General features: G+C 43.1%; 1 protein-coding gene across 1 annotated transcript in view; it reads right to left on the bottom strand.

The window, feature by feature from the left end:
- Positions 1-22177, bottom strand: part of LOC140479193 (solute carrier organic anion transporter family member 2A1-like) — a 144727-nt gene that overhangs the window by 70218 nt on the left and 52332 nt on the right. The window contains exons 5-6 of the mRNA XM_072573233.1: positions 13647-13745; positions 12174-12307 (exon numbers count right to left, since the gene is read on the bottom strand). Of these exons, the coding sequence (XP_072429334.1) occupies positions 12174-12307; positions 13647-13745 (233 nt within the window). The remainder of the gene's footprint in view (positions 1-12173; positions 12308-13646; positions 13746-22177) is intronic.

The following is a 22177-nucleotide window of genomic DNA, read 5'->3' as shown; positions in this document are numbered from 1 at the left end:
GTCCTATGGCAACTGTTGAATTTTCCCTGGTCTTATACCCCCAAAGCATCGGATTGTGTCATCGGAGTTTAAGATTGTCAAGATTTTCGGGGTATAATTTAAACTGATTGCCCTAATTCGAATTTGTTTTGTCATTTCCAGGCAACCAGCTATCCTAGCTGCTGGACCACATGTTACATTGTATCTTGTTCTGAACACTTTTGCTAGCTTTCAACTCTCTTTTTAACTAACTTTTAAAGGTACAGTACACCCACATCTTCATAACTTCTGAGAACTAACTTCCTAGATATTCAACTTCAAAGAACCTCACGACATGGTGTGAAGCATTTGCTTCACAAACCCCTCACTTTAACTTTAAAATCAAGCAAGAAATCACAGATCTGTGACGAACATCTCACCAGGGCCATCCCTAAGCTTCCATTTGTCGCCTTTAAACAACTGCCAAACCTTAAGCAGATCATCATTTGCAACAAACTACCCAGCCTTCAGGACAGCATTGACCACAACACCACACAACCTGCCATGGCAACCTCTTTGCAAACATGCCAGATCATTGACATGGATACTGACATCAGATGTGGGAATGCCACTAACCACGTACACTGTAGATACCCATGTTACTTGGCCAATATTGTCTATTTCATAGCCTACAGGCAAGAATGCTTGATATATTGGTGACACCATGTAAACGCTATGACAACGGATAAATGGACACTTCGCAACGATCACAAGGCAGAAGTGTTCCCTCTCAATTTGGGAACATTTCAGTGGTCAAGGACATTCAGTCTCTGATCTTCAATTAAGTATCCTCCAAGGCAGCCTTAGAGATACAAAACAAAACAAAATCTCCAAGCAGAAACTGATAGCCAAGTTCCACACGCACGAACATGGCCGTAACCGTGATCTTGGGTTTATGTCACACAACATCTAACTCCACCATACTGTTCTGTATTTGTAAAATCTTCCTTACCCTCCTGTTTTGACACAATCACCTTCACAACTTGTTATGATCTCTCTGCCTTCATTAGGTTGTGCAGTGTTTGATTACTTGTAACATTAGTTGGACTGTCGGCTTGTGACTCGTATACTTGTATCACAGTATTTTAGCCATTTGGTTTATCTCCAGAACCATCTTATTTTAAAATTTTTGTAATTATCTCTCAGCCACAATTAAACAGATCATAAGTCATCCCTTCACTTGCCGTTCAGCTGCTGACACTTTCCTCACACCATCTGACACTTTTGATCACCTGCAGAAACTTGTTATTCAGCCTTTCAATACTCCACTCACACCTGCCTATAAATTCTGTGCCTGTGTGCTTCCCTTCACTTCATCTGATGAAGGAGCAGTGCTATGAAAGCTTGTGACTTCAAATAAACTTGTTGGACTATAACCTGGTGTTGTGTGACTTGTAACATAATGGGCTCAAACAAGTTCATAGAGATTCAGCAAAGCTTTTTCCCTTCCATACTCTATACTCTTATAGAGATCTGAGTGACATGGCTATGGCAGAAATGTGGCAGAATCGTACAAGAAGTTTGGTGAGGACTGTCACAACGTTAGAAGTAACTTGTCGTTCGTTTATGCATTGTAGAGTGGTGAGGTGTATTGTACACTAGACAGTGGTGAGTTGTGAATTAAGGGAGATTTTTGTTTGTTAACTATCTTTTTAATGCGGTAACATACCTCATTAATATTTAGCTTCCCACCATACCAAATGTGCTAAATGAGCCACACATCAAGATTTCTCTTCATGGCAGTCTGGTGACTTTAGCTCACTACTGATATTGAGGAGCCTACACATTACTCAGCACCAAACACCACCTCAGGACATGATCCAGGGGGCACTAGTCACACACCTCACTCATCCATAGGCATAGGTATCCAACTTTTGCCAATCCCCTTCAATCATCGTGCTACCTCTTTGAATCTGTAGGCTGTTATGAAGCATAGACTTTCATTGTGCGGTGCACTAGCAAGTAGATTTTAAGGCTGCTACAAGGATATTATTCATACACGGATGGGTACCCAGCTCAAAGACTGGATCAGGCTGTATTTCAGGGCTGCTCACTTGCTCTCTTAGCACTTACTCCCTTTGCACCAATCTGCATGCTCACAGTGTGTCACACCTGTTAGCATGTTGGTGCCTCAACAGAGCTGAAAGCTATTATGTGGTGTAATATTGATGTGATATTTAGCACAGGCACAGACACGCTATCTGACAGTAGAGATCTGTCCAGGAGAAGGAGTGTCTTGTTGTGTGCCACATTGAGATGCCTATGTAATACCTACAGCATGCGCCAATTGCGCATGTGGAAAACATACAGCATGCTCATTCAACAAAATCACCATGTTAGTAATTGGGTTGGGACCTGTACAAGCTGCGAGAGGATCACTGACAAAGTGGTGGGGGACACAAGCCTGGGCAGATGCAGAAACAGAGCAATTTGCAGAAGTGTGAGAAAAGAGGGTGTTGGGTGAGGATAAAGCAAATGATGGATATGTGGAACAGTAGTGGAGGCATAGGTAGGCGGTGAGAGTGGCTTTATTGTGGTCTCCATAGAAGGAATGTGGAGAAGCAAAGATTGTATTGTTGAGAGATAATGCCAGGGCTCAGGAAGCAGGGAGGATGATTGAAGTAAAGTTCAATATCAGTAATTTCCACATTGGAGGGCATGGGGAGTTGGCTGTTAGAGAAATGCGATGGGGAAAGGGAACACAGAGGTTCTGAGGTGGTACCTTGTGATAAGGCAGAACCCTGACAGTGTTCACTAGTTTTCCCCAATTTCATTTATCATTCTCTGGGTGTGAAATAGAACTGGAAATAACTGGGACAGAGCCCAGGGATGGAGTCAGTGTTAGACTGATGGGACAATCTAAGTTGTGGGGCCCACATGTGTTTCTATTTGGAACACTGAAGTAGCAAATACATGAAGCAGGCGTTTGCAAACTCCACTGATCAATTCACCATTGAGGTGGTGATGGCATAGTGATCTTACAGGACATAAGAACGAGGAGCAGAATTAGGCCATCCAGCCCTTTGAGCCTGCTCCACCACTCAATAAGCTCATGGCTCAGAACCACTTACCCACCCTCTCACTGTATTCCTTAATTCCTTTATTTTTCAAAAAAAAACCTTAGCTTTAAAAACGTTTACTGAAGTAGCATCAACTACTTTCCTGGGCAAGGAATTCCACAGATTAACAGCCCTCTGGGTGAAGAAGTTCCTTCTCAATTCAGTCCTAAATCTGCTCCCTCTTGAGGCTATGCCCTCTTGTCCTAGTTTCACCTGCCAGTGGAAACATCTTCTCTACTTTATCCTCTCTATTCCCTTCATAATTTTACATGTTTCTATAAGATCCCCCCTCATTTCTCTGAATTCCAATGAATATAGTCCCAATCTACTCAGTCTCTCCTCATAAGCCAACCCTATCAAGTCCAGAATAAACCTAGTGAATCTCATCTGCACCCCCTCCAGTGACAGTACTTCCTCTCTCAAGGACACCAAACTTGCACACAATATTCTAGGTATGGCCTCACCAGCACCTTGTACAGCTGTAATAATGCCTTCCTAATTAGTTGTTGTACCTGAAGACCAGCCTTCTGTGTTTCATGCACAAGGACATCCAGTCGCATGCTGCAACGTTTTACCATTCAAGTAATAATCTTTTTTACTGTTACTCCTACCAAAATGGATGATTTCACACTTACTAATATTGTATTCTATCTGCCAGACCTTTGCCCATTCACTCTATGTATCTACGTTCCTCTGCAAAGTTTCACAGTCCTCTGCACAATCATCGTAGCGACGTCTGCCAACTTTGACACCTTACCCGTGGTCGCCAACTCCAAATCATCTACATAAATTGTAAATAATTGCAGTCCCAACACCGATCCCTGAGGCACACCACTAGTTACTGATTGCCAGTCAGAATAGCACTCATTTATCCCCACTCTTTACTTTCTGTTAGTCAACCAATCCTCTATACATGCTAATACTCTACCCCTAATGCCATGCATCCTTTTCTTATGCAGCAGCTTCTTGTGTGGCACCTTGTCAAAGGTCTTTTGGATATCTAGGTACACCACATCCACTGGGTCCCCACTGTCCACCTTCTATGAACTCATAGAATTCCAAAAGATTTATCAAGCATGACCTGCCATTCACGAACCTATGCTAATCTGTCCAACGGGACAATTTCTATCAAGACGCCCTGCTATTTCTTCCTTGTTAATAGACTCAAGCATCTTCCCCACTACAGAGGTTAAGCTAACTGGTATATAATTCCCCATCTTTTCTCAACCTCTTTTTTAAACAGTCGCATCACATTTGCAGTTTTCCAATCTGCTGGGACTGCCCAGAGGCCAGCGAATTTTGGAAAATTACTGCCAGTGCACCGCTATTTCTCCTGCCATCTCTTTTAGTACCCTGAGGTGCATTCCATCAGGACCAAGAGACTCGTGTGTTCTTAGCTGTATAGGCCTGCCTAACACTAGCTCTTCTGTTATAATGATTGTTGCCAGGTCCTCACCTACCTTCGTCTCTTTGTCAATTACTGGCATGTTATTAGTGTGGTCCACTGTGAAGACCAATACAAAATACCTGTTCAATGACTCGACCATTTCATTATGTCACATAACTAAATGCCCCTTTTCATCCTCTAAAGGACCAATGTTGAGTTTAGACACACTTTTTTTGGTTTATACATTTATAGAGATTTTTGCTATATGTCTTTATATTCTATGCTAGTCTGTTCTCATGTTCTATCTTACTTTTCTATATACCTCTTTTTGTGGCTTTCCGTTGACCTTTAAAGTTTTCCCAATCTTCTAGTTTCATGCTGTTTTTGGCCTCTTTGTATGCCTTCTCTCAATTTGATAGCCTCCCTTATTTCCTTCTACACCCATGGCAGATGACCCCTTTTCTTACAGTCCTTCCTTTTCACTAGAATATATTTTTGATGAGCACTTTCAAAAATTGCTTTGGACATCCTCCACTGCTCACCAAGTGTCCCACCATTAAATCTTTGTTTCCAGTCTACTTTAAGGAGAAAGTGAGGACTGCAGATGCTGGAGATCAGAGCTGAAAGAAGGGCTTATGCCCGAAATGTTGATTCTCCTGTTCCCTGGATGCTGCCTGACCTGCTGTGCTTTTCCAGCAACACATTTTCAGTTCCAGTCTACTTTAGCCAAGTCTTCCCTCATTCTATTGTAGTCCCCCTTGTTCAAACACAGGACCCACAGATTTTGTCTTCCCACTCTCCATCTGTATTCTAAATTCAACATACTGTGACCACTCCTTCCAAGGGGATCCCAAACTATGCAGTCATTAATTATTCCTGTCACATTATACAGGACCAGATCTAGGATAGCTTGCTTCGTCATTGGTTCCGTTAACTTTCTTCAACAGACTGTATCAGGGATACATTCATTGAAATTTCCTCCATTTAGCTCTCCACCCCCGAGGCTCCCAACCTCATTCCTGATGAAGGGCTTTTGCCCAAAATGTCGATTTTCCTGCTTCTTGGATGCTGCCTGATGTGTGTGCTTTTCCAACACTACTCTAATCTGAACTCCTCCTCAAGGCTGTCCTGACTAAACTGGTTTGACCAATCGCCATGTAGATTAAAATTCCCTGTGATAATTGCCGTACCATTTTTACAGTCATTAACAGTGCAATACAGGCCCTTCAGCCCTCGATGTTGCGCCAACCTGTGGAACCAATCTGAAACCTACATTATTCCATTTTCATCAAATTAGATTAGATTAGATTAGATTAGATTAGATTACTTACAGTGTGGAAACAGGCCCTTCGGCCCAACAAGTCCACACCGCCCCGCCGAAGCGCAACCCACCCATACCCTTACATCTACCCCTTACCTAACACTATGGGCAATTTAGCATGGCCAATTCACCTAACCTGCACATCTTTGGACTGTGGGAGGAAACCGGAGCTCCCGGAGTAAACCCACGCAGACACGGGGAGAATGTGCAAACTCCACACAGTCAGTTGCCTGAGGCGGGAATTGAACCCCAGTCTCTGGCGCTGTGAGGCAGCAGTGCTAACCACTGTGCCACCGTGCCGCCCCTAATGTTTATCCAATGACCATTTAAATGCCCTTAAAGTTGGCGAGTCTATTACCGTTGCAGGCAGTGCATTCCACAGCCCTACTACTCTCTGAGCAAAGAAACTACCTCTGACATTCATCCTATATGTATCACCCTTCAATTTAAATCTATGTCCCCTCATGCTAGCCTTCAACATCCAAGGGAAAAGGCTGTTACTGTCCATCCTATCTAACCCTGTGATTATCTTATCTGTCTTAATTAGGTCAACTCTCAACCTTCTTCTCTCTAACAAAAACAGCCTCTAGTCCCTCAACCTTTCCTCATAAGACCTTCTCTTCATATCAGGCTACATCCTAGTAAATCTCCTCTGCAGCCTTTAAAAAGCTTCCTACAATGTGGTGACCAATGCAATATGCCAAGTGTGGCCGCACCAGCTGCAGCATGTCCTCGTGGCTCCAAAACCCAGTCCCTCTACCAATAAAAGTTAACGCACTGTATGCCTTCTTAACAAACTTATCAACCTGGGTGGCAACCTTCAGGGATCTATGTACCTGGACATCAAGATCTCTCTGCTCATCTACACTACTAAGAATCTTACCATTAGTCCAGTACTCTGCATTCTTTTTACCCCTTCCAAAGTTAATCACCTCACACTTTTCCACATTAAACTTCATTTTCCATCTCTCTGCACAGCTTTGCAGTTTATCTACATCCCTCCGTAACCTGCAACATCCTTCAGCACCATCCACAAATCCACCAACCTTAATGTCATCCACAAATTTACTAATCAATTCTTCATCCAGGTAATTTATTAAAAATGACAAACAGCAGTGGACCCAAAACAGATCCTTGTGGTACACCATTAGTAACTGAACTCAAGGATGATCATTTCCCATCATCCACCATCCTCTGTCTTCTTTCAGCTAGCCAATTTCTGATCTAAACCGCTAAATCACCCTTAATCCCATGCATCCGTATTTTGTGCAATAGCTTACCAAGGGGAACCTTATCAAACGCCTTACTGAAATCCATATGCACCACATCAACTGCTCTACCATCATCCACCTGTTTGGTTACCTTCTCAAAGAACTTAATAAGGTTTCCGAGGCACAACCGATCCTTCACAATACCATGTTGACTATCCCTAGTCAACTTATTCCTCTCGAGACAATTATGAATCCTATCTCTTATAACCTTTCCAATACTATATCCACAACCGAAGTAAGGCTCAAAGCTCTGTAATTATCAGGATTGACTCTACTTTCCTTCTTGAACAAGGGAACAACATTTGCTATCCTCCAGTCTTCTGGCACTATTCCTGTAGACAATGACAACATAAAGATCAAAGCCAAAGGCTCGGCAATCTCCTCCCTGGCTTCCCAAAGAATCACAAGGTAAATCCCATCCAGCCCAGGGGACTTACCTATTTTCACACTTTCCAGAATTCCACCTACTCCTTGTGAACTTCAATCCCATCTAGTCTGGTAGCCTGTATCTCAGTATTCTCCTCAACAATATTGTCCTTTTCCAGTGTGAACACTGATGAAAAATAGTCATTTAGTGCTTCCCCTATCTCCTCAGACTCCTCACACAACTTTGCACTACTATCCTCAATTGGCCCTAATCATTCTCTAGACATTCTTTTATTCCTGATGTCCTTATAGAAAGCTTTAGGATTTTCCTTGATCCTATCTGCCAATGACTTCTCATGTCCCCTCCTGGCTCTTCTTAGCTCTCTCCTTAGGTTTTTCCTGGCTACCTTGTAACTCTCAAGCACCCTAACTGAGCCTTCTCAACTCATCCTAACATAAGCCTTCTTGACAAGAGATTCAACTTCTTTAGTTAACCACGGATCCCTCACTCGACCACTTTCTTCCTGCCTGACAGGTACATACTTATTAAGGACCTGCAGTAGCTGTTCCTTGAATAAGCTTCACATTTCAATTATGCCCATCCCCTGCAGTTTCCTTCCCCATTCTATGCATCTGAATCGATTCATAATTGCCTTTCCCCCAGATATAATTCTTGCCCTGCAGTATATACCTATCCCTTTCCATCACTAACTGAATTGTGATCACTATCACCAAAGTGCTCACCTACCTCCAAATGTTTGGTTCATAACCTAGTACCCAATCTAATATGGCCTCGTCCCTTGCTGGCCTGTCTACAGACTGTCAAGAAACCACCTTGTACACACTGGACAAAAACTGACCCAAGTAAAGTACTCAAACTACAGGATTTCCAGTTAATATTTGGAAAGTTAAAGCCCCCATAACAACAATCCTGTTATTCTCGCTTGTATCCAGAATTATCTTTGCCATCCTTTCCCCTACATCTCTGGAACTATTTGGAGGCCTATAGGAAACTTCCAACAGGTGATCTGTCCTTTCTTGTTTCTATCCTCAGCCCATACTAACTCAGTAGACGAGTCCTCAAAAATCTTTTCTGCCACGGTAATATACTCCTTGACTAACAATGCCACACTTCCCCCTCATTTACCATCATCTCTATTCTTATTGAAACATATGGATCCTGGAACCTGCAACAACCATTCCTCTCCCTGCTCTATCCATATCTCCAAAATGGCCACAACATTGAAATCCCAGGTACAAACCCATGCTGCAAGTTCACCCACCTTATTCTGGATGCTCCTGGCATTGAAGTAGACACACATCAAAACATCTTCCTGCTTTCCGGTACACTCTTGCTGCCTTAAAACCTTATTTCTGACCTCACAACTCTCAACCTCCTGGACACTGGAACTACAATTTACGTTCCCATCTTCATTATTTATTGCTTTATTTATTGTCCACCCCAACATGATGTTATTATTTGGTGGCTTTTCGACCATGCCTATCAGTGACTTTTTCTTCTTAGAATTTCTAATTTCCACCAAATGGATTCAACCTCATTCTCCATAGAACCTATATCATCTCTCAGCACTGCCCTGCTGTTGTCCTTGAATATCATCAGAGTTATGCCACCTCTCTTACAGTCCTGTCTGTTCTTCTGAATAGTCTTGTACCCATGGATATTTAACTCCTAGTAGTGACAATCCTGTTGCTAGATTGTTAATCCAGAGATCCAGCTAATGTTCTGCAGACCTGGGTTCAAATCACACTACAGCAAATGGTGGAATTTGAATTCAGTAAAAGTTGGGAATTAAAAGGTCCAATGATTACCAGGAATCCATTGTCAGTTGTCATAAAAACCCATCAGCTTCACTGATGTTCCTTAGTGAAGTTATTAATGAAGCTGATGGGTTTTTATGAGAATTGACATTGGATCCATGTTCATCGTTGGACATTTTATTTAAAGTATGAGTTCCCTGATTGGGTCTGATAATCTGATCTCACTGCCCAAAACCAACAGGAGTATCAGGCATCCTGTTCATTCTGAGAATGTGGAAGCAATCATGATGGAGCAAGGACAGAAAATTGTGCAATTAAGCACATGCACAAGTTAGCGCAAACCAACACATAGTTCCATTTAAGCGACAACAACAGGAAGTTCTAAATTCAGTGGGGGACGGATTTAGTGATTGCAATTGTAAGCTAGGTGTATCTCAAAATATGGGTTCCCTGATTGTGGCTGTTAATCTGGTCCAATCAGGGAGCCTGGGCTGACAGGAATATCAGACATCCTGGCAGCTGACTCTGATGGAGCTGGATCGGTATCAATGATGCTCCGTTTGCAAATAAAGAGTTACTTGATGGTGGGGCTACCAACCCCTTCTGCAGGTACTTCAGAGAGGAACTGCCATCCTTGTGTGGTCTGATCTAAATGTAACTTCACGCTCCCAAGCAATGAGGTGGACTTCCTTCTGGGCAAGTAGGGTAGGGCAATAAATTCTGGCCTAGCCAACGATGCGCTCATCCTGTGAATATTTTAAAATAAAAATTTGCAATTCATGCAAACTGGAGGTCCTTAGGGTTGAAATGGTGGTCAAAAGTGTGAACCTAGCAGCAACTACTTGACAGGAAGTCAGTTCTGATCAAGGGAAAGCCATTTATTGTTCAACTTCCAAGGGTGAGGCTGAGACCAATGCTGCATCATTTGTCATATAGGTTAGTGCCCACCCTCCTGTGTGGACACCAGAAACAGCAGACATCTCAAATCCCTGAAGAGTTATCACCAGCATAGTCATATTAAAATTCTACTAATCCACTTGTAGGATAGGCGTATCTACGTGAGGGTCCTCTCCCAGACCAATATCCCCAGTATGTAGGCACTGGCCATGCATGACAAACTGTGACAGGCAGGCTACATTATCTGCATGTTCATTACAAGAGTCCTTAAAAAGTGCTCTCCTTTGAGTTCCACAACAGTAAGTGATCACTAGGAGGGTAGAGGAAATGCTACAAGGCAACCTGAATGCCTCCTGAGAACAAATGCAACAACCCTACTGGCACCTGAAAAATCAGTTGCTCTAGAATACACAAACTGGAGAAGACGCATCCATGAAGGTGTCAAAACACTGAGTGCAACTGAATGGAGGCCAAATGCAGACACTGGCAAGAACATAGCATCTAGAGTATCTCAGTCATCAGCCTCCTCAAATATTACTCTGTGGCAGAGTCTATGCCACCAGGACTGGACTATTCAGCTCCCTCAGAATCTACCCGACCCCTGCAGTGGGCAGCACCACTTGCTGGAGGTACCTACTACCCTGGGAGCTACTATGATCCCTACATGCTGCGACACGTTCCTATTCCTGCTGCGTTTGAGGGTCCAGAAGCTTCACAAAGCTCGTTCTTGGGGCACCAAGGCACCCACCATAACCATTGTTCATGACACCATTCTGCACATTCTGGACAGATTCTGAGCAAAGATGTAATGGTGCCCCGGCTGCAAACAGCATGGTGGAGCAGACAATGCGACTGCTGTAGTTATGCAGCTTGAATCAATCTTGGAGAGGGTTCCCTCAAATATAGTCTGGATAGAGTATGTTGCATCTTCCTGGCATGCTATCCTCTGCATAACTTAAACAGGAGAAGAAGTGATTTGCTAGATGTTAAGGTACAGGAATATGAGGAGAAGGCTGCAAATTACAGTCTATAAATGTTTTTTGTTTATGTTCCCTTTTCAGCTGGCTGTAAATAAAAGCGCATATTTGAAATTGTATGTGATATTCCTTTATTGGACAATGAAAAGAGGTGGGTCTACAGTGGGCATTGAAGGCAGAGTCACAGTGACTCAGAGAGGGTGTTTGGATGCAATATAGCTGAGGACAGGTAAACTGTGTGGCCTGGCTTTTAAACAGTGATGAGGGTGAGAGAATGTGGCTGTAATTGTGAGGGAAGGTCAGCCATGCCACTATGTATTGTGGGTTTTGTGGCCTCTGTATCATTAAATTGCCCCAGTGAGGGGTGACACCAGATTGACAATGCTTGCCCAGGTACATAGCAGCTTTTTAAAGATGACACAGATGCCAAAAATGCCAGTTATTTGTCCGATAGCTAGTGAATGGCATGTTGTAAGAATGATGAATGGTAAGATGCAGATTGAATCAGGCATGAGGGATGTCACTGGAGTGGGATAGGTAGTTAATGATGTATAGTTGCTAAGATATGGTGAGAAACCTCACAAGGCCTCGTAGCAAGAATTGCTCTTGAAAACCCAACATAAATTGCACTTATCAAAAAATTTAATTGGGGGGGGGGAAACAGGGAGGCGATGCTGGGGGTTCTAGCTCCCCCAAGCCACAGTGCCTAGTGATTGGCCACTATTCTTGCTTCACGTCTTGAACTCTAATAAGATCTGGAACAGAGTGGCTCTGGAGAAACCCAAACAAATATAACGAGAAGGTAATACCTAAGTAAATGCCTCTGTTTCACACAGTCAATGACACTTTCCATCACTTTTCCTGATTGCTGGAAGAAGGCTAATAGACAGTGTAAGGATTGAATTTGTCCGGCTTTATTTTTGACATGTCACACCTGGGCACTTTTCACTGCTGATTTAGTTGCTGTTCATCGTCAATTGGCAACTGCTTTCTCCAACATCAACATCAATATTTGAGCATATAAAGCTCCCTGTGTCATCAATGGAGATCAAATAGTCATTAAACAAAAAAGAAGGTATTAGAAATGTGGATTCTTACCTTTTGACGTGTCATTTCTCTAGGGAAAAAAAAATAAGGGATAGAGGTGATGGCCAGAATGCTGCTTGATACTAACAACCCCAGCCACCAGGCACCAATCCAGCGAGGGTCGCTGGGTGTCAAGTCAATAGTAGCTGGCAATAGGAACAAAACAAGGAGACACAGTTATTAGAACTCAGGCATCATACATTTAAAACAGAAATGAGAGTCGAAGAGTGTGATGCTGGAAAAGCACAGCCGGTCAGGCAGCATCTGAGAGCAGGAGAATGGATGTTTCGGGCATCAGCCCTTCAATTCCTGATGAAGGACTTATGACTGAAACATCGATTCTCCTGCTCCACAGATGCTGCCTGACTGGCTGTGCTCTTCCAGCACCACACTCTTTGACTCTCATCTCCAGCATCTGCAGTCCTCACTTTCTCCTAACCCAGAGTTTTTGAATATTCTTAAGACACAGGTAGATTAGAGTCATAGAGTCATAGAGATGTACAGCATGGTCCAACCCGTCCGTGCCGACCAGATATCCCAACCCAATCTAGTCCCACCTGCCAGCACCCAGCCCATATCCCTCCGAAACCTTCCTATTCATATACCTATCCAGATGCCTTTTCAACGTTGCAATCGTCTGAGCCCCCTGCCCCCTTCCCCACCCCCAACCCCGCCGCCAGCAGCTCATTTAGTACATATATCACGCTCTGTGTGAAAAGGTTGCCTCTTACGTCTCTTTTATATCTTTCCCCTCTCACCGTAAACCTATACCCTCTAGTTCTGGACTCCTCCACCCCAGGAAAAAGACTTTGTCTATTTATCCTATTCATGCCCCTCATAATTTTATAAACCTCTATAAGTCACCCCGTATCTTCCGACACTCCAGGGAAAACAGCCCCAGGCTGTTCGACCTCTCCCTATAGCTCACATCCTGACAACATCCTTGTAAATCTTTTCTGAACCAGAATTGCACGCACTATTCTAACAGTGGCCTCACCAATGTCCTGTACAGCCGCAACATGACCTCCCAACTCCTGTACTCAATACTCTGACCAATAACGGAAAGCATACCAAACACCTTCTTCACTATCCTATCTACCTGCGACTCCACTTTCAAGGGGCTATGAACCTGCACTCCAAGGTCTCTTTGTTCAGCAACACTCCCTAGGACCTTACCATTAAGTGTATAAGTGCTGATAAGATTTGCTTTCCCAAAATGCAGCACTTCGCATTTATCTGAATTAACCTCCATCTGCCACTCCCCTCAGCCCATTGGCCCATCTGATCAAGATCCCGTTGTAATCTATTACAACTCGAATTTTGGTGTTATCTGCAAACTTACTAACTGTACCTCTTATATAAATGATTTGGATGTGAGCTCCCTGATTGGTCCAGGTTAACAACCTTTATCAAGGATGTCATAGTCAAAGAGAATCGCCTGGCCCTCATTCCAATCACTGCAACCTTTCATTAGATTCCTCTTACCTGGGTTCACTTTGTCCAAATCCACAAATAGTCGTAACATCACCGATCCTAGTAAGTAGCCAAAAGCAGGCCCAAAAACAGATATGGCAAACAGGATTGCTGAAGAAGAGGAAAGAAACAACCAGTGTTAATAATTGAAAATAATTCCGAGTCATGCAGTTACCTTTTTGAATTACTCAGTCAAAAATGAGAGCAATTTCCTAAACAGCGCAAGGAGTGAGGGAGGACTGAGGCATCATCAAGATAATTAAGGTCATCACGATTCAATGATATTGACTGCATTAACAAACCCATCTTAAGACTGAAAATTTAATGGAAATGGATAGAGAGAAAGTACTATAGGAGTTCAGTCTGAACTGGGAAAAGAAGATTGGAGATGGTGTTATGAAGGTGTAGATGTTTACTGTACCTTTAAGAGAGAGTGGAAGCTGGCACAGAACTAGAGAGGCACCGAGTGTGCTGAAAAATTTATAAATGTAACATTTGGTTGAAACAAATAGCCTGGAGCTGCGTTATTGTGGTACAAAACAAAATCAAGTTCAGCCAGTCAGTTTAAATTATGCTCCAGATAACAAGATCCAATCAAATTTAAATTTTACTGTTTTGAATGACAGGGCTACGGGGAGAATGTGGGTAAGTGGAGTTGAAATGCACATCAGCCATGATTGAATGGCGGAGTGGACTTGATGGGCCGAATGGCCTTACTTCTGCTCCTATGTCTTATGGTCTTATGATCAAACCAATGAAAGGATCCGATGTTTTGGGGTATAAAATTGGACATTTTGAACAGTTAGGGGGAAAACAGCAAAGAGCAGCCAAGCAGCAACATAAGGCCAATTGGATAACTCTCTGAAAGCTGCTTGTCCATAAGAAATTTGTGCAGCACAATACCGAAGCCAACCTAGAGAAATCTGCAGAGAAAGTTCAACATCCGAAGGCGACAATTGGGTTTGAAAGTGAGTAAAATTAAGAGGGAATTTATCAGACCAATATTGTAGAGTGGAAGGTAGAAATTGGTTTAAGACAAAAGAGTTGTAAATTGTTGTTGTTTAATGTTCTCTTTTGGACTTAAAAAAAACAAATTGTTAAATTTTTTCATTAAATAGTGGTATTTGGGATAGTTCTTTGCCACTCAAAATTTAATAGATTAAGGCATGAGGTGAAGCTTTTCTGTGTGGGGTTTATCCCGAGTTGTAACAATTGGAAGAAAAACCAATGTTGGAAGGACAGAACTAGCAGCAGACTTCATTTTTGCAAGTAAAGGACTGAACTTAAAGTGCATATTTTTAGATACTGCATCTTACATTCTGCATAAGGTAAATTATAAGCCCAATTAGAAACATAGGAGGTGGAGTAAGCATTCAGCCTTCTGTCCCATTCAATACGATTTTGCCTCATAAGCACATATCAACTTTATCTGTGTTTTTTTACATAACAAATGTACATTGATAATTTTGAAAATTTTAAATTGCCCATGATTCACAACATTCTAGGGACAAGTTCCAAATCTCTATTAACGTTTTTGCTAAGATATGTAATTCGGGTTGTGGATGCAGTTGTTGATTTGCTCACCAAGCTGGTGATTTGTCATGCAGATGTTTCATCACCATGCTAGGTAACATCATTAGTGCAACTTCTGTGAAGTCTTGTTGTTTTACTCCACTTGAGATTTATATGATATGGACTTGTAAGATGGGTGATGACATTTGGATTTTTCTCTGTAGTGGTTTGTGTATGGGATCTTTTTCTACATGCTTGTGGATTACATTCCGCATTGAAGAATCAGACCTCTAGGAATTCTCACACTTGTCTCTGGTCCGCTTGTCCTAGGACAGATACGTTGTCCCAGTCAAAGCGATGTCCCTCATTGTCTGCGTGTATTGAGATGAGGGAGAGTTGGTCATGCTGTTTTGTTGCTAGTTCGTGTTCATGTATCTGGACTGCTAGTTTTCTGCCAGTCTCACCAATGTATTGTTTATGGCAGTCATAGAGTCATAGAGATGTACAGCATAGAAACAGATCCTTCGGTCCAACCCATCCACGCTGACCAGATATCCCAACCCAATCTCGTCCCACCTGCCACCACCCAGCCCATATCCCTCCAAACCCTATTCATATACCCATTCAAATGCCTCTTAAATGTTGCAGTTGTACCAGCCTCCCCCACTTCCTCTGGCAGCTCGTTCCATACATGTACCACCCTCTGCGTGAAAAAGTTGCCCCATAGATCTCTTTTATATCTTTCCCCTCTCACCCTAAACCTATGCCCTCTAGTTCTGGGCTCCCCCACCCCAGGGAAAAGACTTTGCCTATTTACCCTATCCATGCCCCTCATAATTTTGTAAACCTCTATAAAGTCATCCCTCAGTCTCCAACACTCCAGGGAAAACAGCCCCAGCCTGTTCAGCCTCTCCCTATAGCTCAAACCCTCCAACCCTGGCAACATCCTTGTAAATCTTTTCTGAACCCTTTCAAGTTTCACAACATCATTCCGATAGGAAGGAGACCACAACTGCACGCAACATTCCAACAGTACCCTAATCAATGTCCTGTACAGCTGCATCTTGACCTCCCAACTCAATACTCTGACCAATAAAGGAAAGCATACCAAAACACTTTCTTCACTATCCTATCTACCTGCGACTCCACTTTCAAGGAGCTATGAACCTGTATTCCAAGTTCTCTTTGTTCAGCAACACTCCCTAGGACCTTACCATTAGGTGTATAAGTCCTGCTAAGATTTGCTTTCCCAAAATGCAGCACCTCACATTTATCTGAATTAAACTCCATCTGCCACTTCTCAGCCCATTGGCCCATCTGGTCCAGATCCTGTTGTAATCTGAGGTAATCCTCTTCGCTGTCCACTACACCTCCAATTGCGGTGTCATCTGCAAACTTGGTCCTGCATGTTGTGGGTATGGGGGTATTTAGTCTTTGTGACTATGGTTTGGTTTGCAAGCATTATTGTCAGTGGTTGTAGGAGTCTAGTTGTCAATTCTGATAATTTCTTGCTATAGGGTAATTGGTGAATCAGGGCATAGAGTGTCCTCTGAGCGTTAATTAATCGACAGATATCAGTGCATGAAACTGTTGGGGTATCCATTGTTTCTGAAGACTTCGTGTATGTATTTTTGTGTAGTACTCAAGAACACCTACACAAGATCTTCAGGAACAACAGGTATACCAATAGCTTCATCTGCCGCTACCTATCAGACAGTCAATGCTAAGAGGACACCGTATGCCCTGATCCACTGGTCACCCTCCCCTATAATCAAGAACATATCAGAAATGACAAGCAGACTCCTACGACCACTGGGAATCATGGTAGCACACCAATCCACAGCCACAGGACGCCAACAACCCACAACATGCAGGACCAACATAATATACAAAATCCTGTGTAACAACTGCCATAAACACAACATTGGACAGACCGGCAGGAAACTAGCAATCCAGATGCATGAACATTAACTAGCGACATAACAGCAAGACCAACTCTCCCTCATCTCAATACAGATAGATAATGAGGGCCATCAATTTGACCAGGACAGTGTAACCATCCTAGGACAAGCTAACCAGAGACATGCACGAGAATTCCTAGAAGCCTGGTTTTCAACCCTGAATGCCAACCACAAACGTGTAGAAATAGACTCTATATACAAACCACTACAGAGTTATAGAGCAGGCCAGACCATTTCCCACCCCCCCCCACCAAAATATTTCAAGAAAGTGACCCAGACCCTAACTTTGCTCGTTGTTTTATGCTGGTGTAACACAGATATTCCAGGGCACCTGGTCAAACCACTTAAGTTTTAAACAAGTTTTAAGTATTATTTACAAGATTACAGAATGTAACACAAACAAAAGATTAGATAATAATCTATCTGAAAACCCAACAGATTATCCCAATTTAATAATGTTGTTCCCTATACTTGCAATAATCCCCACAAACACCCCTTGACACAATAGGTAAAATCAAACACAGGGTCTTACACGAGAGATGTCAGGATCAGTATGGACCTGCTTCTTTGGATCCAACAATTTCACAACCTAACTGCTTTCAGTGAATAGCCAAACCAAGCCAGAGAAAAGCTGAGCTGGGAGAACTTTCATTGTACAAGTGTTATTTTTTAATTTAGAAGCCTTTTTGCCTGAGGCAGTATCTGTTAGCTATAGTCAAACTGGCCCTAAAACCAGTCTGAAAGAAAAGCCAAGGACAACATAACCTTATTAAAAGGAACAGTATCGTCACAAGAGAAAACCCTAAATGACAACATCCACCGAAACAGACTAGATCATATACATATCAAGGGGAGTAGAATGACAACGCTTCACAGAGGGCCCATTGATGACAATGCTTCACAGAGGGCCCAAGCACGGTGATGTATCGTCTGCATGACAATTCAGCAGCTCAGCGAGCAAAGCAACAACCACTTCCATTAATGATTCCGTGGAAAAAGTGCTCTTTTGGTTTTGCTTTGAATCTGATAACTTTGAAGGCAAGTTAATGTCCCCATGTGCTTAATTTCCCCCTTCAGCAGAAATATGAATTTCTCTAATTGTATATTAGCAAATTCTGTGAATATTTTAAACAGCTTACTTAATCGATCATTTCTTAATCTTCTAAACTTATGTCCTGAACTTAGTGCACTATTCCAGACGCAGTTTAAACAAAGTTCTGTACAGCTGAGGCATAACTCCTTCTCATCACATTCAAGCTCTTACTTAAAATGAAGACCAATACTTTATCAAATTTAATATCCACTTCCTCGTTTTAAATGATCTTGAAGTTGTAAATCTCTGATGCCCCGAGTTCCTAATTTTTTCAACATTTGATATTTCTTTTCCAGTTAATTTATTTCCCTTTGCAACGTCCTGTATCCATCTGCATGACTGACTGCCACTACTTGATTGGTGTATATTTTTCTATTAAGAAAAATGGATTTATACATTTCGAGACCTCCGGACATCCCAAAGCACTTTACACCCAATGAAGTGCTTTGAAGTACAGTTGTTGCTGTAACATTGGACGGAACTTGCACTGTTCAAATTCTGACATGCATAAATGAGATAAATTTCCACATACTACAGAACATCCACTGGGAATGCAATATATCATAGCATAAACTGGGGTCAAAATTGTAGAATTTTTCAGAAGAGAAGATTAAGATTATACTCTTAAAAAATTACAACTTAGAACAATTTCAACTGCATTATTAAGTGCAATTGTTTGTTCTTTCACTTGTGGTAAAATTATTCAGTGAAACATTTACAAGGGTTAACAGATGCTTTTCTGAGAATATATCTGAAAATGGTAATTTTATTACCTGCCAAGTTCACACTCTATAAATATCCGGATTCTAAGATTATTTTAAAAGTCAATATAAAACCAGTTATGAAGCAGCCCCAGAGCAGCGTGTACACAGCGAGTTCTGGGCAGAGATCATTGCAGGGGAGGCAGTCCTGGAACTTAGCTTGGATCAGGATTAGTGCTAGTATGGAGCAAACTGGGGCTTGGAGTGGAGTGGGAGCAGCTGTTGCACGAGGGTCTCGCACAGGCAGTCAGTCCACCTATGGAGGCCCTGCACTGAGCTGCTACAATGTAATGTCTATTTGAAATTTCCTACCTTTAATGTCAACCCTTTAATGATGTCCTGTTTTTAAACATACTTTTCAACTCTGTAAATTAACACAACTACTTTAATTTCTCTGCTGTTCCCAAGAATTATACTTAAGTATTTGTACCTAAGATGTTGCCATAATAAAAACTTTTCACTGTACTCCTACAACAGAGCACATGTGACAATGAAAGCGTATTCTATTCTTTTCTATATTCTATTGATATAGAGTAGGCAGTAGAAGTGTGGAGCACTGACCTCTACACCACTGAAACCAGGCACCAACTATCAGACACCTCCTCCTACTGCTCCCTTGATCACGACCACACCTCCCATCACCAAACCATCATCTCCCAGACAATCCGCAACCTCATCACATCTGGGGATCTCCCACCCACGGCCTTCAACCTCATTGTCCATGAATCCCGCACTGCCCAATTCTACCTCCTACTGAAGATTCACATATCTGCCCCGGTCGACCCATTGTCTCAGCCTGCGTCTATCCCACTGAACTCATCTCTTCCTAGCTCGACACCATCCTGCCCCCCCTTTGTCCATGAACTCCCCACCTACGTTCGTGGTACCACTCATGCCCTTCACCTCCTCCAAGATTTTCGTTTCCCTGGATCCCAACACCTTATCTTCATCATGGACATCCAGTCCCTGTACACATCAATCCACCACAACGAAGGTTTCCAAGCCCTCCGTTTCTTGCTCTCAAATCATCCCAACCAATACCCTTGCACCAACGTCCTCATCCGCCTGGCTAACTGGTCCTCACCCTCAACAACCTCTCCTTCCAATTCTCCCACTTTGTACAAACCAAAGGGGTAGCCATGGGCATCCACATGGGACCCAGCAACGCCTGCCTGTTTGTCGGATATGTGGAACAGTCCATCTTCCACAGTTAGACAGACACCACCTCCAATCTGTTCCTCCACTACATTGATGACTGTACTGGCATCACCTCGTGCTCCCACAAGGAGGTTGAACAGTTCATCAACTTTACCAACTCCTTTCACCCCGACCTCAAATTCACCTGGTCCATCTTGGCAACCTCCCTCCCTCTTCCTGGACCTTTCCATCACCATCTCCAGTAACCGACTAACTGCAGACATCTACTACAAGCTCACCGACTCACACAGCTACCTAGACTACATCTCCTCCCACCCTACCTCCTGTAAAAATGGCATCCCTTATTCCCAATTCCTCCGCCTCTGTCCCATTTGTTCCCAGGATGACTAATTCCACCTTAGAAAGTCCATGATCGCAACTTCTCTTCCCACATGGTTGACAATGCCATCCAGTGCACCTCCTCCACTACATGTACCACTGCCCTGGAACCCCACCCCTCCCAACGCAACAAGGACAGAACCCCCCGGTCCTCACCTTCCACTCTACCAACCTCTACATTCATCGCATCATACTCTGCCACTTCCACGATTTCCAAATGGACCCCACCACCAAAGGTATATTTCCCTCCCTAACCCTAACAGCATTCTGGAGAGACCATTCCCACTGTGACTCCCTGGTCAGGTCCATGCCCCTCACCAGCCCACATCCCGCTCCTGGCACCTTTCACCACAGGAAATGCAAAACCTGTGCCCAGACCATTCCCCTCACCTCCATCCAAGGTCCCAAGGGATCCTTCCACATCCATGAGAAATTTGCCTGTACCTCCACCATCATCTATGGCATTCATTTCACCCAGTGTGGTCGGTCTCCTCTATATCGGGGAGACAGGACACAGATCGTTTCTGAGAACATCTCTGGGACACCCACATCCACAAACCCCACTGCACCATGGCTGAACACTTCAACTTCCCCTCTCACTCCATCAAGGACATACAGGTCCTGGGCCTCCTCCAACACCAAACCATTATCACCCAACACCTGGAGAAAGAATGACTCATATTCTGCCTTGGGTCCCCGCAACCACACAGGATAAATGTGGATTTCAACAGCTTCCTCATTTCCTCTCCCTGACATTATCCCAGTCCCAAGCCTCCAACTCAGCACCGCCCTCGAGACCTATCCATCACTCCCCCCTCTGACCTATCACCTTCTCCCTTACCTTCATCCAATTATCGCTTTCTCACCTACCTTCCCCCCCTCCAACCCTAAGTCCCCTCCCATTTATCTCTCAGCCCCGGCCCACAAGCTTCAGTCCTGATGAGGACTTATGCCTGAAATGCCAATTCTCCTGCTCTATTTGAGAAACTTGACCTGGTTGATCCTGCCATGCAAGATCGGGCCCATGATGTGGAAAGAAAGTGTTAATTTTTTCCAGGCAAATGACATTTGGGCAGATACAACGCAATAGCAACTCTCTGATAGCATGAAAACCCATAGCTTTCTTGATAATTAGAAGCCTAACTTTCCAAGGCACCAGATACTAAAACTGTTCATTAGTTGATGGATATAGCTAAGGAATATTAAGACCCTATAATTCAAAGATACTATTAGATCTTACTCAACACTTTTAGAATCAGGGGAATTTGTATTAGGATCTTTCATCAGGTTAAGAGGACTGGCAGAGCCATGTGATGTTGGTTTAATCCTAAGTGAGGTGCTGAGAGAATATGTGGTAAGTGGGATCAACCATGTGACTATGCAAAAGCTAAGGCCCAATTGGTTTTCAAACAGGCACTACAATTGGTTCTATCATTAGAAAATGAGGTAAATGAAGCTTACAAGTGACATGGCAGTTGAGCAAGTGACACACGTTGAGGGAAGGCAATTGCAGACCATTACTCAGGACATATAATGAATAGAGGGACTCAACATCAGTCCACAGCAAAACCCCAAAACAAAGCCAAGCCTCAGACAAATGGTTAAAATTTTTGTCAAGAATCTAAGCCTGCAGGCCATTGTCATTGCCAATATGTGGCCTCCAGACAGTAAATGAATCAC

Source organism: Chiloscyllium punctatum, chromosome 6 (genome assembly GCF_047496795.1).
Source record: "Chiloscyllium punctatum isolate Juve2018m chromosome 6, sChiPun1.3, whole genome shotgun sequence".
In the NCBI taxonomy this organism is placed as follows: domain Eukaryota; kingdom Metazoa; phylum Chordata; class Chondrichthyes; order Orectolobiformes; family Hemiscylliidae; genus Chiloscyllium; species Chiloscyllium punctatum.
The sequence above is the reverse complement of the archived record's forward strand: the minus strand, read 5'-3'. Positions and strand labels throughout refer to the sequence as shown.